This window comes from Megalopta genalis, chromosome 3 (assembly GCF_051020955.1).
Source record: "Megalopta genalis isolate 19385.01 chromosome 3, iyMegGena1_principal, whole genome shotgun sequence".
NCBI lineage: Eukaryota > Metazoa > Arthropoda > Insecta > Hymenoptera > Halictidae > Megalopta > Megalopta genalis.
The window spans coordinates 27,206,841-27,225,222 of record NC_135015.1 but is presented as its reverse complement, the minus strand read 5'-3'; the positions used below and the strand labels follow the sequence as shown (position 1 = coordinate 27,225,222).

Below are 18,382 nucleotides of genomic sequence, written 5' to 3'. Positions count from 1 at the left end.
TCATTCGTGAAACATTAATTCGCGCATCAGGTCGTAAAACAAGCATTACGAGCGGGCGTTCCGCCGCGTCCTAGGAACATTTTGTCGCGGCATCCGCGAACGTCGAACGCGTCGGCCGTCTTTCTCCCGCGGCGTTAATATATACCGACGACAATTTATAACCGTCCCGGCGCTGCATTAGTACCATAACTTTCCTCCTTTTTTTCTTCTTTCTCGCGGTATCTCTCGAGTGCCCGCCTTATCAATTTCCTGGTAGAAATGCCGCAAACACGCGGAGATACTCCATAAAATCTTGAAAGGGAACGCCGACGCCGCGGCCGACCGTTTAAACGATGCCTTTCATACCATCGAAAGATTTCAACAAACATTTAATAAATCAAAGTCCGGCCATGTAGGAGCTATTCCAAGGAAGAATTTCCACGGACGTCGATTCGCGAGAGTCGAAGTCCGACCGCGTGCGAGCTGTTTCATCGATAAACTTCGGCGAACGATTAACAACGACAAATGGAAGTTCGGCCATCCGACTGATTACTTCGTCGGATGATTTCTCAAGAAACATTTAATAATCCCGGAGTTTGTTGAACCGTTCGACTCGCCGACTTGTCGGCGTATTCTATTGGGTTGTCCGGAAAGTTCGTGCCGATTTTTTAGGAAAATTAAAACGCAGCTTATTTAAATATTGGAGCCAAACTTCACAGTATGATCGCGGATGGTAGATTTTGAATTATTTAGCATTCCTGCTAATTGACGTAATGTTGAGCGTGGGTTATTCTCGATTTCTGTTCTAATCATATCATCGTCTGCGGTGGACGGCCTACCTGGGCGTTCTTGATCTTCAAGGTCGAAATTTCCAGCTTTAAACCGAGCAAACCACTTCCGCACAGTTCTTTCGGCTACAGCATCCTCGCCATAAACAGCGCATATTTTATTCGCCGCTTGTGTGGCATTTTTGCCCTTTCGGAAAAAGAAAAGCATTAAATGCCTAGAATGCACTTTATTTGCCACCATATTCTAAGGCGTACAAAACTGACAAAAATTAACGAATCGTAACCAAGCTTTTTTCCAAATATGGCTGAAGTTATCTCTTTTAGAACATGTACACATGTCATTTGTTTTCGATAATTGTGATATATTCAGTTAGGTCTCTCACGCTACCTACCGAAAATCGGCACGAACTTTCCGGACAACCCAATAAATACGTCCGATCCGGCGACCGATTTTCGCGATCGCCGCGGATCGCCGCGAATGCCGAGAATACCTGCGAGATTATCGAGCGATCGCCGGATCGGGAAAATCCCGTGCAATCGGAAGCGCGCCTAAAATTGAGCACCACTGAAGCAACACATTTTTCCTTCGCCGATCGACGCGGTTCTCTTTCCCGATCGTTTCGCTCTATCCAACGCGAGCGGCCGTCTCCGTTCCGCGCGTTCCCCCACCAGCGTTGCTGCCAGCAGCGAAACGCTTACCTCGTCTCACCTGTCTTCTTAATTTCTCGGCTACGCGTCTGCGATTTTCGCGCTCGTGTTACGGGTGCCGCGCGCGGGTGCCGGCCGATCGACGCTACCGAGCCAGAAATACGCGGCTTAGCCGCACAGGCCCGATAAAAGCCCGGCCGTTATCGTCGCCGATCGGACGGCTCGCGTCGTCGTTGTGCGCTGTGTGTGTGTGTGTGTGTGTGTGTCGGTGCACACGCGATCGAAAATCGTGGCCCGATCCCCGTCGGATCGCGATCGTTGCAATAGTGCTATAGTTCGTAGAGTGCTCCGACGTCGATTCGACGGGCGGACTCGTGCGATCGTTCCGCGGGCTTATCACGCGCCGCTGATAAGCCGCGGCGAAAGTGTGCCGTGCCGCGGACAAGTGGACCCAGCCCGGATCTGTCTCTTCGGACGGTTTACAATAGCTTCTCGCGTACCATGGACGAGCGACGCCGTTGTGGATCCGATCGATCGACACCGTCCTTCCGCGGACGCTCGATGCTGCAAGGACGCGGAAAATCAAGCGGCGAGATCATAGAGGCGCCGGGGAAGCGAGAGTGACAAATCGCCGCCGCGTTGTGCTCGGATTGTACCGTGTGGCTCTCTATAGCTCGTAGCTCTAATCGTTCCAGCTGAAAAGACGACTTCACGCTCCCTCGATCGAGACCCTAACGCCCCAACGGTATTCTCTTTGCCGGACTGCGAACCGATATAGTCCTTGAAACGATGAGCTGGTAACCGTTTCGAATATTCTATTCCGGGCCTCGTTATCTCCGCCAACTCCTTCGGCAAATCGGCCACCGCACCGCGCCCGGTGGCCGTTCTGCAAATTTTTCAACATCGCGCGACACGCCGAGGACAAGTTCGACGGCTGATAAATCGCCGCATCGTATTCTCGAAATTAACCGCGCCGCTCTGTTTGCTGATCGACGTCGTCTAGGACCTGTCCTCTCGAGCATTTTCTTTCGTTCGGAATGGTTTCCTGTCGATTGATAGAAGCTTTTATTGCATCGTTTAAAAACTCTTCTATCGTGTTTTCCTTGTCGCATCTGCTCGGATAACACCGTCTCCTCCGGCAGTCCTCGGAACGACGGTCTAACAAAAATTCGAGCTATTCCGCACGGTGTCCGGCGATCCTCGGCCTCGTCGTCAGCAAATTGGCTACCCGGTAGCGACCGTGCCGGCCCCCGTAGAAGCTCGTTGACTGGCTGGCTGGTAGCTTCGAAACAAGATTAGTCAGCAAGGAACGGCGAGCCCGGAGTCTTTCGCCGCGATAGGCGATTATTTCGTGGCAGCGGTATCAGGCGATTGCCCGCGGTGTTTCAGGTGCGCCTGATCTACGGAGATCGTGAACACGCGCCGCGGTCACGTGGCCGTGGAATATCACGGAGCGAGAAAACGTACGGCCGATTCCCGCGGACGCGAACGCCGCGGCACCGCGAGGCTGGCACCGATATATTTTCCGCGGCTTATCGGACGACAACGGTTTTCCAGATGCTTTCCGGCTTGTAATCGGCTGAACTTCGCGCCACCTTGAAGCGAACGTTATCGGCGCATTCACGAACGTGGCAACGCGTTACGTGGCCCCGCGGTTGCATCGATTTAACTAGCCGCGCGTTTCGAGGTCTAGAATCGCGCGCGATCGTTAAGCCGTTTCGATAGCTACCGGCCCGCCCAGCCGCTCTTCGCTGGTCGGCCTTCGATAGAGAATTAATTGGCTGTTCGCGTTTCTTCGTAATTTTCGGATCGCGCGGCGACCGCCGTACAAATTCGACCGACCGAACGAACGCCGCTGTCTCGCGCCGCGAGATTTTTCTTTCTCGGTAGGTTTCGCCGGCGAGACGATTCGAGAACGATAAATTCCCTCTCGGACTCGCGGTTCGATTTCAATCGGACAGCACCGACTGCGAATTGATTCCGTCCGGCATCGTCAACAGTTTTATTTCTCCGTTTTATTTGCCCGCGAGCCGGCGACAATTAGGGTTATATATACGGTTTCCCCGGGATTTACGATCACAATTCGTCGATTCGCCCGTTTTACGGCTCTGTCAACGCTCTGGAAACGTCGCTGCAAGTCGCTGCATTCCTCGTAAATTCCCCGATAGTCCGCCGATACGGTCTCGCTTTTACGATAGCGTTAATTGTCGATGACGTAGCGGAACAATAAATATTCCTCGACCCCGTGTTCCCCGTGTTCGAACGGCATATTCATTCGAACGGTTATCGCGACGATTACGAACGTATCGTCGTCGTTGTTCCGTTTAGTCTGTCGTCGCGACGGCGACGAACGTCGTCGCCGGGTTCCATCGAGGAACGGAACAACGCTCGCGAATTTTCGTGCGCGGAACGCGAGCCTACGATTCGCCGCGATAACGTCGATATTGCTAATTATGTCGCAACGATAACGGCAAAAACGCGATAAGAGGAAAAAAAACACACTGATACAGGTGGAGTGCGTTTCTAGCTGCACAACAATGCCGAGCGTTTTCGAAGCGCGAATCGCGTAGCGGCACGTTCGCGAGCTGGAGGAGCTCTCTCGGATTCGAACGTAGCCGAATTCGATCGACGACGGATCGATGCATCGTCCGACATCTCGTCGACGAACCTCGCGATTTTACGGATTTCTATTTCTTTTTTTCTTTTTTCGACATTAATTCAGCCGCGAGGTCTTCTGCAATGTTACCGAGCGTCGAGCATTTTTCGCACTGAGTCCGAAGACGATAGACCGAATCGATCGGCGTGAAAAGCCGAGAACGACCGTGAATATCGACCAAACAGTCGCCGGGAAAAATCGGCGCCAACTTAGCCATGCTTTCGCAGTCACCGACCCTAGCATAGCCGGACGAAGTTGAGCCACATTCGGTACTCGATCCGACAAAGCAGCGAATGAAATTCCAGGCCGTCGGTCGATGTCGCCGATAAATCAGCGAACGATCGTGCTCGCATCTTCGGCTAACGAACAGAGTCAGTCATTAATCGGCGGAAAGAGGATGATCCCCGCGAATGCCATTGCGATCATAGTTCGTTCGAATAGCAGAGCGTTCCGGCGCGCGTGAAACATTTCAGCGTTTCGTAACGCGGACAATCGCGGTGATTGGACGAACCTGTGCCGCGAAATTCACGGTAACCAGCGGATTGTTGTCGGCGGATGACAGAGACAGAAATAGAAACAGAGAGAGAGAGAGGGGGGGTTTAATTGTTCACTTGAACGCGTTATCCGCGTAATGCGGCCGCGGCCTCGCCGGTTATCGAGGGCCCATCCGCAGTGCTTTAAACGGTCCGCGTGATTGGCGTTACACGTGAAACGCCGGGTCGTTTATCTCGCGGAGCTGACCTCGGTGAAATGTGGCCAATTCCTTCCTGCTGAAGTGGACCGAGCCACCGCCGAGGATTCGTCGTCACGCCCCGGAGAGGATCCGTCTGTCTTTCTGGCTGATGCGCTCAACCTTTTTCTCTCCCCTGTTGTTTCATCCTTCCTTCTTTTTTCTCCCCCGCTGCGTTGCTTTTCGCCGTGTTCGCCACGACGCCGGTGCTGCCTGCGCCGGTCCAGGGGCTTGGCACGATGACAACGCTGAAGAAGGACGAGAAGAGGGCGACGAAAAAGTCGCCGAAGACCGCCAGCCAGAAAGCCCCCGGCCGCAACGCGAAGACAGTAAAGCCGACCAGGCAGCAACATCAGCCTGTAAAGCCCGAGCCCATCGACGAACCAGGTACAGGCATCGTAGACGAGATTCCTCCGACTGTGCAACGTTGTGCAAACTTTTCTGCGAACTCGACACAATCTCTTCCGGACGATGGAAAACAACGATCTTCCGTCGCTCTCGCGGAATATCTCGATCGGCACGTATGGTGCAAAGGGAATTGTTCCGATTCGGAGGGACTGACGTGTACAGTATTCTTCCCTCGATACTAGAATCCTTCGAGAGCACTGGCTACGGCAGTTCAGTTCGCTCTTCTTTATTCGCTGTTTTTCTGTAGGATAATTCATAATATCGCGGGAACAGAGAGCTTCTTGCGGATAGAGAATACGTACTCCGTTTGAATTATACATTTCTTCGAACATTCGATACATTCTTCGTTTAATTTGATATATCGGACATACAGTGGGCCGCAAAAGTGTTCGTATTTTAAAAAGTGTTTTACGTTGCGTTTTAACCCTTTGCACCCGAAGCTATTTCAACTGTAAATGTAGAATAATTTTTCTGGCTTATAGTATTTTTATTTTATACGACAAAGTGCATTTTATGCATATGAAATTGGATTCTCGTGACTCGCGCAACAGTTGCGCCCTTAACAATTATTTAAATCTAAATTTTGTTAATATGAAAATTATCTTAGAACGTGATATAACAAATTTTAATGGTGCCTCAAAGTCACCACTCGAGTGCAAAGGGTTAAAATGCAATAACTGTTTTCAAACTGAACTAAATGACCCGAATCTTTTTTTAAGTGATAGAGAGTCTAGTCTAGCAGACGGTGATCAAAATGCCTTTTTTAAATTTTGCTATTACTTGGAGTGACAAAAAGAAAATAAAAAACTCTCGTTTCTTAACTTTTTTATTTGAGCCTATAACGAACATTTAAATTAAATTTTCAGGATGCATATAAGTTACCGAGATCTACGAAAGGCATTTTTTAAATTTCCCTTACAGGCTCAGATAAAAACGTTAAAAAACGAGGATTTTCAATTTTCTCGTTTCATTCCAAGCGAAATAAACAAAAAGCTTCTTAGCCATCGTCTAGTAGACGGTTAGAGAAGTCTTATCGTCTAGTAGAAGTTATTACATTTTAAAAGGTGTTCGAACACTTTTGTGGGCCACTGTGTCTTGTTTGCACCACGCGTCTTCTTCTCTGTCAATAATATTCAAACGAGGAATGACATCGCAATAATTTCTCCCTAATTCGCGCTCAGATTGCGCACAAAAATGGCAATTCCGGGAAAAGGAGACACGATTATTCGAGCCTTGCGTCTCGTTTTGCTGACAATCGGTAACTATAAAAGCGAGCCAGTCTCGGATAATAGCGCAATTTTTGGGCGCGATCTGACCGCGAATTAAGGAGAAATTACTGCAATTGTTTTTACATTGATTACGACAGAGCTTTCTGTAACGACACGGTGGACTTTGCGTTGTTCCAGAAAATTTGAAGGATGCCCCGAATCCCGAGGTGGACGTCGAGGTGACCAGGAAGAAGAGCGGGAAATTCGAGCGCAAGTCGTCGTTCCGTTGGAAAATCGGGTCGCTGATAAGAGGCAGCGCCGCCGAGTTACCGGCAGCGATAAACCGCGGCCTACAGCCGATTAGGCGAAGCCTGAGCTTCAGCAAAGACTTGAACCGGCTGCACGAGCCGTCGAAACCGTCTCGGGTTGGCAGCGCGCAATGGTATAACAGTCTGGTGTCTTTGGCGGAGGACGAATGTCTGGCCGAGACGCCGCCGAGAAGCAACTTTAACACCCTGCCGACGAAGGTCACCAGGACACAGAGCCTCATCGACACTACTGCCGTAAGACTTCCGATTCATTTTGCTTGATTCACGCCTGTACGATTTTCAATCTCGATTCCAGCCTTAGAGTTGTACGCCTCGGCGATCTTTTTATTGGGTTGACAACTAAGTAATTGCCGATTTGTTCAATGAAATAAAAAATTTTTTTACTTGGAATGAAGTTTAATCTGTAATGTGTATTTTCCATTTTGTTCAATGACCTTTTGCCATCTCTCTGACAACTTGAAAATTCCACGCTCGTGGAAAGTCTGATCCTTTTCGGCCGAAAACTGAGTCAAGTGAAAAAACTTTCAGATCCGCCTAAAACTTTGCACGCAATTTGCAAGATTAAGACACGGTTTCGCGACAATTGCAATGCGCGATCAACGATCAATCTATTGGGTTGGCAACTAAGTAATTGTCGATTTGTTCAATGAAATAAAAAATTTTTTTACTTGGAATGAAGTTTAATCTGTAATGTATTTTCCATTTTGTTCGATGACCTTTTGCCATCTCTCTGACAACTTGAAAATTCCACGCTCGTGGAAAGTCTGATCCTTTTCGGCCGAGAACTGAGTCAAGTGAGATTTTACAGCGTCATCGTCATTAAAAGTTTTACCACGAAGGGAGTTGTCCAGGGATCGAAATAAGTGGTGATCCGATGGCGCGAGATCAGGGCTATATGGTGGGTGTAACATCAATTCCCAACCAATATCCATCAATTTTTGCCGAGTGGACAAAGACGTGTGCGGCCTAGCATTGTCCTGCTGGAAAATGACACCTTTACGATCGACCAATTCTGGTCGCTTTTCCTTGACCGCCGCATTCAATTTGTCCAGTTGCTAACATTCGCGGATAATAAAAAATAACATAATAATAATAATAATAATTTTATAATATAACATTTACGGATATCATAAAAATGGGAGTGAGAGACATCTATAACTGAAATCGGCAATTACTTAGTTGCCAACCTAATATTATTGCCGTTGCACGGACGCCGCGAATGACGATATTAAATTGTTTTGACGAGATAGCGCCGGCTCGATGCTCTCTATCGATTCATAGGATTGCTTAGTTCCGCCGACGCCGTAGCCAGTTACGCAACGTTCAGCCCGGTAATTAAGACTTAATGAGCATTCCCGTCGAATTTGAATAGGATTTTAAATGAATTTGAAATGGAAATCGTGCTGACGGGGAGGCTCGGCGCGCCAGTCGGATTTGCATTTTTATTTGATATAAAATACGTCGGATCGGGCGCTGATGAAGCTGCCGCGGCCAGGGAACGGAGCTGGCGCCCGTAATTCTTGATAGATATGTTTGTACAGTTGGATCTGATTAATTTGTGCCGGCACTGACAGACTGGCATTTCAATATTCTTTCGTGCAAGATCGGCTCGGCTCTCCTTCGCTCCGACAACGCGCTGACAATTTTCTGATCGTCTCCAGACAACTTTTCAACCGCCTCGAGACACTCTCTCTTTCACGCTCGTTCACATTTATAAATCCACGATCCAAGAAATTCGACGGACAAGACGGATCGTTGCGCGATCAAAGATCAGTTTCGACAATATTGCCAGGCGATCGGAACCTCAATCTGCAGATTGAATCGCTTTCGTATTATTATTAGCACGATGGGAACGCGGCCCGCCATTCTGTCCTCGGCGTCGAATTAAACAAAAATTCTCGGACTGTCTGGCAACCGTAACCAGAGGGTACTCTAATTAATTGATCAATGGCCCCGCGTTCAATTCGCTCCAGCACGCCCGGCCGGATTCCTCCGAGATTTCGACGTCTCCGAGCCAGCCGGGCCATTTAACGGAACCATGATATTATTAGCCGTTCCGATAGGGTGTGCCCCGATCTCTGCCGATAAGCCTGACCGGTGTAGCAAAGGGTGGATCAACGTTTCCAGATACGGGGAACAATTTTCGTGGGCCGCGCGCAGGATTAACGTGCTTCCAAATGAAATTAAACCGTATTAACCGTTTGCACTCGAGTGGTGACTCTGAGGCACCATTAAAATGTACGATGTCACGTTCTAAAGTAATGTTTACATTAGCAAAGAGTTTAGATTTAAAAAGATAGTTGAGAGCGTAACCGTTGTCTGAGTCACAAGAGTCAATTTCATATGCACAAGATGCACTTTTTCATGTGAAATAAAGACACTGTGAGCCAGAGAAATGATTTTAGATTTACAGTTGAAATAGCTTCGAGTGCAAAGGGTTAAACATTCCCTGCTTCTTCGTAATTACGAATTATTTTCTTATTATATACAAAATTATTATTTTATTCATATTATATTATTATATAAAAATTATTTATTAATTATATAAAACGTAAACAGAATGTCCTCTCGGCAGTGATTCCTCTTTAAGGCGAAGCACATCGTTGTAACCGGTCGATTAACACCGTTCTCGGAGCACCCGCGTTTATTTCTATCAAGAGTTAATGATCTTAATACCGATTTAACAAGAGTACGGTACGCTACGGTACTCTCGTTAAAATTACAGTGTTACATTTTTATGCTGAAAAATGTACACCAGCGAGCGAAATCTTCGAGTTCGAAGCTACCGTCGACGGGCTTCGCGGAAATCGGAATTTTTCCGGGGTGATTCGTGATACGGGAAATTATATCCGCGAGTGCGTTACAACGGCGGCCGTTTTTCGGCGGCGGAAATTCGGACGCGGAGATCTCGGGCACGAATAGATACTGCGAAACAATCGGAACGGCTCGCCTTATTCTTGGCGATGCAATCGGCGCAGCCCGAATGCGAGGGGCGCATTAAGCGGATGAAAATATCCGGTAATGGCGGGGCACGCCACGGCTCGACGCGGCGGAAAGATATCTGCCTTGGCCACGCTAGAAAAAGGGTCGATTAGTTCGGTCGATTTTAAATAGAAGCGGAGCCTCGCGGACCTTCCCCGGCTAAATCCCGGCTCGCTTAATTCGCTCGCGAAAAGACGGCCTCCGCCTCCTCCTCCGTCTTGTCGGCCGTGCATCTTTTATCGTGGCCGGAAGACGGACCGCCGCGCCGCGGAAAACCCACCGTCTTATATCCAGCAACGGGGCTGCTTCCGTAATTTTCATGTGCACTCGAGCGTTCCGATCGATTGTTAAAAGAAATTGCGTTTGCCCGACAGGCAAGGAGCCCCAGGCGACGGCCCAGCCAGCTGCCCGGCAAGACCGCCCCTTACGGACGACACAGCGATCACTATGATTCTACAATAGGTATGCACAATCACTCTACTTTTCCGCCCGATGCACAAATTCTTCCTCAATTTTTATTCCTCGCGTTGCCTTCGCTCGACGACTTTCTGCGTCCTCCTTGCTGCAAAAAGTTTTCTTCAATTTCAAACGACATTAATTAGCGGACCGTGCGGTTTCGTGCAGTTTTCTGCAGTTTTCTGCATTCCTTAATAATCCCATCGTGTTTGCTTCGCTTCAGATTTGAGCAAGCCACCATGCGAAGCGAGCAGCCTCCCCGCCCTTGCCACTGCGCAGGATGATCCGGAGAACGAGCCTAAGTTCGCGTAAGTAACACTTCGATATCTGTTCTAATTCCTTCGACATACACAGCTGAGACGTTCTCCGAGCTTCCTAATTGCTCGATAATAAACAGACTGCTGATTTACGGACGATCGCGACGTACAACGAGCGCATCGAAGCTCGAATTTCCGTCTTCTCCGTAATTTTGTTAGAACCTTTATCGAACTCCCTGATTACTCGATAACGAAAGAACTAACTTATCCTGCCACGTGCATCTGTCGTTCGATCAAAGCCAGATGGTCGAAGAGCCGAAATTCCAGCAGGGTTTATGCTCGAAGGTTTTTTGAATCAGCTGGCAAGTTGTCCCGGTCACGGGTTGCCGAATTAACAGCCGATGCCGGCGCCTGTTATCAACAGCTTCCAGTTAATTAAAGTCGCTTTCCCAAGGGGCTCCCTTGTGGCGTCGTTCCTTTTGTTTAAAGGAAACCGAGCAAATTGCTCCTTCGAACGACTTGATTTACGGGGCTGCGAGCGGCGGCGTCGGCGTCGTAACTCCTGTTTCGACGTGCACCACGTACGTCGGGCCGCGTGCTGCAACGCCGGCTCGCACATGCATCAGCGGTAAAACACGAAAGGGTGCAAGTCTTACCGAAACCATTAATCCCCGTGGAGACGGTCTCTCGCTGACGAAAAACGGGACGGTATGGCCGTCGTGCTGACCCGAGACGCCGGTCGATACTCCCTTCGGAAAAGAAACTTCTTTCTGCTCATCGTTTCCGCTGTTATTTACAGCGTTCACCCCGCCGCCCAGGATAAAACTTGGACCACGACGCGGGCTCCACTTTTAGTCACGTTCTTAAACGTCCACGCGATTTATTTAACGGCGTATTCGGGCTATTTTTATCCCCCCCGGACATCATCTTTATTCTCGGCCGGACGCGGCCATCTGCATCCTTCACGGACGTAATTCTATTCTCTCGCTTCGAACTGTCCAAGTTCCGGGGCAACGGGGTTCGACGGCAGAGATTTTATTTTATGCGCCGCTCGTCGCGGAACTCGCACGGTCCCGTGACTATGCGAGCAGGAAGAAATGTTACAGCGAAACTGAGACGCAAATCGCGAAGTTCCGATCTCGATCATAGTTATCGCACTTCGTTCGGCCCCGTGGCAAAATCGCCACCTCGATCTTTGTCTTAACGTAATGCGGCGCGGGGGTGAGAGGGGTTCTTGTTTTCAGAAATAAAATTAAAGTTTTAACTATTACGTTTTTCTTTTTTTCTCTTTTTATTAAGTCTTGACTATCTTTAGTTCTCCGGCATTTCACGAGCGATCAAGCAAATGACTATTTTTAGTCGACCGGCATTTCGCGAGCAGTCAAGAAAATGACTATTTTTAGTCATCCGCTGGGTATTGTGTTAACCTTTGGACGGCGGACATTTTTTAGCATTTATGGCAGCCACGGCTGGATTCATCAAATCTTTACGATTAATTTTCATTTGTATATTATTAAAATCTCTTTGTTCGGACCAGAGTTAATATTTCTATTAGTTTCAATATTAATAGTTGATAATTATATACGACTGTCGCATAATTTGAATTTCGATGAAGTGTTTGTAACTCTGGGTCCAAACAGACCCGGTGCCCGCCATCCGAGGGTTAACCCAGAAATTATTGAATCCTTCGGACCAAAGTTAATCCTTTTATTAGCTTCAATATTAATAGTTAACCCTCTGCATTCGAGTGGCAACTATGAGGCGTCATTAAAAATTGCTATACTATTTTTCTAAATAATTGTAACAGTATCAGATTCGTTTGTATTTTTAAAAAACTGTTAAAATTGCAAGTATTGGACTCGCCAAATAGGCTCAATTGCATATGAATAAATATGTTTCGGATTTCGAATTAAAATAGCTTCGACGGCAAAGAGTTAATGATTACATATGACGTCATCCAAGGGCCAACCTACTGTTTTGAAGTCTCCGATAGAAGATCGAGCCGGTCCCTTAAAATTCCGACGATGCAATTATGCCGCCGTTGCACCATTAAACTTCGTGGTTGCGGTTAACAAGCCGCTGATGTAGTTCCGCGTCCTCCCCTGCCCCCCCGGTCTTGCTTTCCCCCGCGAGTTTTGTTTCGCCGAAGACGCATGGGCCCCTCTTTCTTTGGCCCGAGAAGGAGCCATTCGTTACCGCTTTGAATCACCTTGTACTACAAAAGCGTAAGTTTACGTGCCACGTACGTAATTGGTTCGACCCAGTTGCTAACAATCCCGAGAAGTACCCTAGCCGGCGCTAGCCCTGAGCAATTCCGGTTATTCTTTCTCGTTGGATGGAAGCGAAAGGAACGCGATGCACACGATGAACACCCCCGCCGACCCGCCCGCCAACCTCTGACTCTTTTTCTCCGACCCTATCGGACCCGCGTCCCACCTGCCACCCGCCGGTATTCTTCTTTTAAATCCCGGACTAAACTGTAATGAAAGCGAGACGATGATACTGATTGGGCTTCTTCGTAATGAATCTCGACCGGGGCCAAAGAAGACACTGTGGCTGTGTGCGGCACACGATTCGTGTACGAGGATCCCCGACGTCTACTTTGTTCCATGGAGTTCCTCTAAAAATACAGCAGATTCTCCCTAATTGACGCTCAGATTGTGCACAAAAAATGGATGATTTGGGAAGAGGAGATACGATTATACGAGCCTCGCGGCTCGTTTTTATAGTCACCGATTATCCGTTTCTGTTTACAAGCCGAGGGCCAATTGGAATTGAAGCATCCTTTCAACTTCGATTACAATTTTGGAAATCGGGTGAAATCGCACGGGGCCAAATCAGGCGAATATGGCGGACGATCGAGCACGCGGACATGATTTCCGGCCAGAAATCGACGATCAATGAGTGACTTGCGAGATGGCGCGTTATCGTGCAACAGTGTCCAACCGTCTGTATCTCGATAATCGGGTCGGATACGACGCGAGGAATTGTCCGAATCCTTTCTCGATTGATGTTCATGGCCGCTTCCATCGTTCTCGGTGAAGCATTGCGGTCATTTGCAATAAAATTACGTGTCCTTTCGATCGTTTCGGATTTTCGAGTTGAAATTGGCCTTCCCATACGTTGGCCATCGTCTAGCGATTCTCTGCTATCCAGAAATCGTTTATGCCACACGAATACATTTGATCGACTCAAACAAGCGTCGCTATACGCTCGCTGCATCAACCGGAATGTTTCCGATACACTTTCACCGAGTCTTGCGTTCAATTCGATAACCGCTTTTTGTTCCATGATACGATTTCAACATGGATTAAAGACTTGGTCAGGAGGAACCATGTACGAATTATGTACGAACATATTCTACTCGACCTACTATAGTAAAAAAAATTGATAATTTAGGAAGAGGAGATACGATGATTCGGCTGCGCGGCTCGTTTTTACAGTTACCGATTGTCAACCACTATAAAAACGAGCCGCGAGACTCGCACAATCGTATCTCCTCTCCTCATTTTAGTTTACACACTGAAGGACGATTCGAGAGAATTTACCGTATCGATAATTCATTTCAACAAATTTCCCATCGAAGCGTATATTTATTCGATACGATTTTCTTCTTCTGTAACAAATATTGAAAATAGCTCAGCGTATACGTGACGAATAGTTTACTTTCCAAGCAAGCGAACATTAATTTACTGCGACGGTATTTAAGCAGAAAGTTTCGAACACGCCAGGCGAGTAACAAATTGTATGTACACATACCGATCGCAAACAACTATAAAAACGAACCGCATGGCTCGAACAATCGTACCTCCTCTCCCGAAATTCTCCATTTTTGCGCGCAATCCGATCGCGAGTTAGGAAGAATTTACTTTTATTTGGTTATTGCAAAAGCAATTTCGGCTCTCCAAACATGCAGAGCTTACGAATAACAACAGATCGGAATTATTTTCGCAACGAACCGATAGGCGAAACATAATTCTCGTTAACGCACAGTTCCCGCCGTTTCGCGGGAGCTTCCGCGGTGATGGATGTTTACTTTGAAATCGAATCGGCGAGCCCGAAGCGCGGAATAATGAAGGAACGTGTCGGCGAAAGACGGTAGCAGTCGCGCTCGTTAACAGAGAATGGGAATCGATGAGAAATGATTTGGCGCTTCATTAAAGCCCTCCTTACGCAATTTATCAAACGAAGGTGGCCCCGCGTAATTTATCACCGCGGCGATCCGGGCTGCTTTTTCATTTGGAGAATGGCACGGTAAATCGCGATATACATAGAACGGGCCGGAGGTGAATAAATTGAAAATGAAATGGTTTCCGATACTGTCATTGGCACGGGCGAGCGCACGCGCGCGCGCCGGCTAGCCTCTCCGATGAGCTTCGCGGATGATTAATGGCCGTCGACTAAATTACACGGTCCGCAAACTCGCTTCGAATTTAACAAATCGCGGGATACCGGTCGAGGTCCCCGCGATTAATTGTCCACGCCACGGGATCCTCTGTTCTCTATTCGGCCGCGTTCCTAGCGGCTCGGTCGCCGAGCAAGTTGCTGCTTACGATGCACCGTAAGTTTCAAGTCGGTCGCATCAGTCGGTCCCGGGTTACGTCGCCGCATTCGCGGAATCGCGTAACAAGCGTGTTCTCGGATTGTTTAAATTGCCGTCGATACTTTCCTCTCGGAGCTGGATCGCGTATCAAACGACTCCGCGTATGGAAGAAAGTACAGCGTATTCCGATCTCTTATTACGCGCATAATCAGTCGTCTTCGTCATCCGCGTGTCTCCGTTTCGAGTACGCTTCACAGAGAATACGCTCGCAAAGAAATCGGCGCATCGTGAAACAGTAAATTGCGTGGCGCCAACCCAGTCCCGACGTAACAAGACGAAATCGCTGAGACAAAAGTCGCCGAGACAAAGTGCTGAAACGGAAAGTCGGACGGCGTAACTTGCTTATCGTCTGACCCTCCCCGTACTAATTAATCTCGCGTCCTAAATCCGAGGCTGCGGCCGGGTCGGGAGAAGAAAGAATAAAGGAACTGAAAGGATAGGCGAAAGAAGGGTGGAAAGTAACAGGCGGCGACGGAGCCTGACGTTTCGGACGGCTTTCCCGTCGCTCGGAACGGGGACAGAGAGGCTCCGCGCAGAGCTCTGCGAGGAAATAATCCCAGGACACCTCGTATTTAACCTTGCCTGAGTGTTTTAATCTCGCCGAGAGATAAGCGCGAAGGGACGAACCGGGCGGAGAAAAGATTTCTCCGCGAGTCTCCCCTTGTTCGCCGCGGCATTTTGCTCGGTCGTCGATGCGTTTCCTGGCCACGGAATCGAGGAAACGCGTCAACCGGAACTCTCTGCACGTGCAGCAGCTTCCTTGACACCGGCCTCTGTCGATTAGAAACTCTTTTGTCCCGGTTCCGGGTCGCCATATTCCTTCGGGACGCAACTGTGCCTCGTCTTCGCCGTTCTCGAGATTCCGAAGGTCGCAGCGCATTTGTGTCGCGTTGCATCTAAGCGAAATGCAGTAATTTCTTTCGAATTCGCGTTCAGATTGCGCAGAAAAATGGACAATTTGGGAGGAGGAGATACGATTGTTCGAGCCTCGCGGCTCGATTTTATAGCGGTTGACGATCGGTAACTATAATAACGAGCCGCGCAGCCGAATCATAGCATCTCCTCTTCCTAAATTATTCATTCTTTTTTACTGTAGTAGGTCGGGTAGAATATGTTTTCAAAGTAAACATCCATCACCGCGGATGCTCCCGCGAAACGGTGGGAACTGTGCGTTAACGAGAATTATGTTTCGTCTATCGGTTCGTTGCGAAAGTAATACCGATCTGTTGTTCGTAAGCTCTGCCTGTTTGGAGAGCCGAAATAGCTTTTGCAACAACGAAATAAAAATAAATTCTCCCTAACTCGCGATCATATCGCGCGCAAAAATGGACAATTTCGGGAGAGGAGATACGATTGTTCGAGCCATGCGGCTCGTTTTTATAGTTGTTTGCGATCGGTATGTGTACATACAATTTGTTACTCTCCTGGCATGTTCGAAACTTTCTGCTTAAATATTGTCGCAGTAAATTAATGTTCGCTTGCTTGGAAAGTATACTATTCGTCACCTATACGCTGAGCTATTTTCAATATTTGTTACAGAAGAAGAAAATCGTATCGAAGAAATATACGCTTCGATGGGAAATTTGTTGAAATGAATTAACGATACGGTAAATTCTCTCGAATCGTCCTTCAGTTTGTAAACTAAAATGAGGAGAGGAGATACGATTGTTCGAGCCTCGCGGCTCGTTTTTATAGTGATTGACAATCGGTAACTATAAAAACGAGCCGCGCAGCCGAATCATCGTATCTCCTCTTCCCAAATTATCCATTTTTTTTACTGTAGTTGGTCGAGTAGAATATGTTCGTACATATTTCGTACATGGTTCTTTCTGGCCAAGTCTTTAATCCATGTTGAAATCGTACATGGAACAAAAAGCGGTTATCGAATTGAACGCAAGACTCGGTGAAAGTGTATCGGAAACATTCCGGTTGATGCAGCGAACGTATAGCGACGCTTGTTTGAGTCGATCAAATGTATTCGTGTGGCATAAACGATTTCTGGATAGCAGAGAATCGCTAGACGATGGCCAACGTATGGGAAGGCCAATTTCAACTCGAAAACCCGAAACGATCGAAAGGACACGTAATTTTATTGCAAATGACCGCAATGCTTCACCGAGAACGATGGAAGCGGCCATGAACATCAATCGAGAAAGGATTCGGACAATTCCTCGCGTCGTATCCGACCCGATTATCGAGATACAGACGGTTGGACACTATTGCACGATAACGCGCCATCTCGCAAGTCACTCATTGTTCGTCGATTTCTGGCTGGAAATTATGTCCGCGTGCTCGATCGTCCGCCATATTCACCTGATTTGGCCCCGTGCGATTTCACCCGATTTCCAAAATTGTAATCGAAGTTGAAAGGATGCTTCAATTCCAATTGGCCCTCGGCTTGTAAACAGAAATGGACAATCGGTGACTATAAAAACGAGCCACGAGGCTCGAATAATCGTATCTCCTCTTCTCAAATCGTCCATTTTCGTGCGCAATCTGAGCGCGAAATAGACATTAAAATTGTAATAAAAACTGTACAAGTCTTCCGCATCGATAACAAAACGTCCAACGATGTTCGTGAAAACTTACCATGCTGCAAGTCGGTGCCGTCCATCTAGCTCTACCTGCGCCGTGTGGGCGTGCATTTGACCAGCTTGCTTTTTGTTTCAGGAACGAACGGGAGCAACAGGTCAGGAACAAATGGGGGAGCCTGAAGGTCGTTGTCCGAAATTTGTCTCAGCTGCATGGGCATTCCACCGTGAAACGCCACTCGGTGAGTGTCCGACAAACAGTTTAATTAGTTCGTGTCCGTACCGTGAGCTCGGTTTCGTTCCTGCGGCGATGGGAACGAACGTGCCAGCCGGGCCGGAATCGGTCACGTATTCTTCAATTTCCTGCAGCATGATCGTTCTGGTGCACGATCCAGGGACGACGTTAAAATCCGCTCAATTAAGGCCGGAGAAGGTGGCGGCGGTTGATGGAGCGTCTAACGCCGGGAACTATGACTTTATGAAACGAGCCGACCGCTCGATACCGTCTCTGAAAATTTTCGTGAGCGATCGCAAAGGTATCACGACTTCGGAGAAATTATTTCAGCATTATTATTATTCGCATTTCGTCATGCGAAGCTTAACGAAAGTATTCTACTATAACACAGGATGATCGAGCTGCTCGCATTACGGGTCACAAATGTTAATTTTCGCGCACAGTGTTCCGGATACTTTTGCCAAAAGTTTCGCACACTGAACCTAAATAATTTTTAACAACGCAAATTTTCCCGAAGAATCGTCGACTCCAAATTAACGCCGCGCGCGCGAGCGTTCTGCGCGCGTTTCGGC

At 48.1% G+C, this 18,382-nt stretch overlaps 1 protein-coding gene across 6 annotated transcripts in view; it reads left to right on the top strand.

Moving 5' to 3' along the window:
- The first annotated feature begins 1,363 nt into the window (after positions 1 to 1,363).
- Positions 1,364 to 18,382, top strand: part of LOC117222199 (pleckstrin homology domain-containing family G member 5) — a 154,575-nt gene continuing 137,556 nt past the window's right edge. Inside the window, exons 1-5 of one of the 6 annotated variants that reach the window (XM_076520510.1) lie at positions 1,364 to 5,188; positions 6,616 to 6,980; positions 10,103 to 10,190; positions 10,408 to 10,492; positions 17,715 to 17,817. In XM_076520510.1, coding sequence (XP_076376625.1) covers positions 5,041 to 5,188; positions 6,616 to 6,980; positions 10,103 to 10,190; positions 10,408 to 10,492; positions 17,715 to 17,817 — 789 coding nt within the window. In that variant the 5' untranslated portion in view covers positions 1,364 to 5,040. The remainder of the gene's footprint in view (positions 5,189 to 6,615; positions 6,981 to 10,102; positions 10,191 to 10,407; positions 10,493 to 17,714; positions 17,818 to 18,382) is intronic. The other 5 variants (XM_076520505.1, XM_076520507.1, XM_076520506.1 and 2 more) reach the window with 5 other exon arrangements.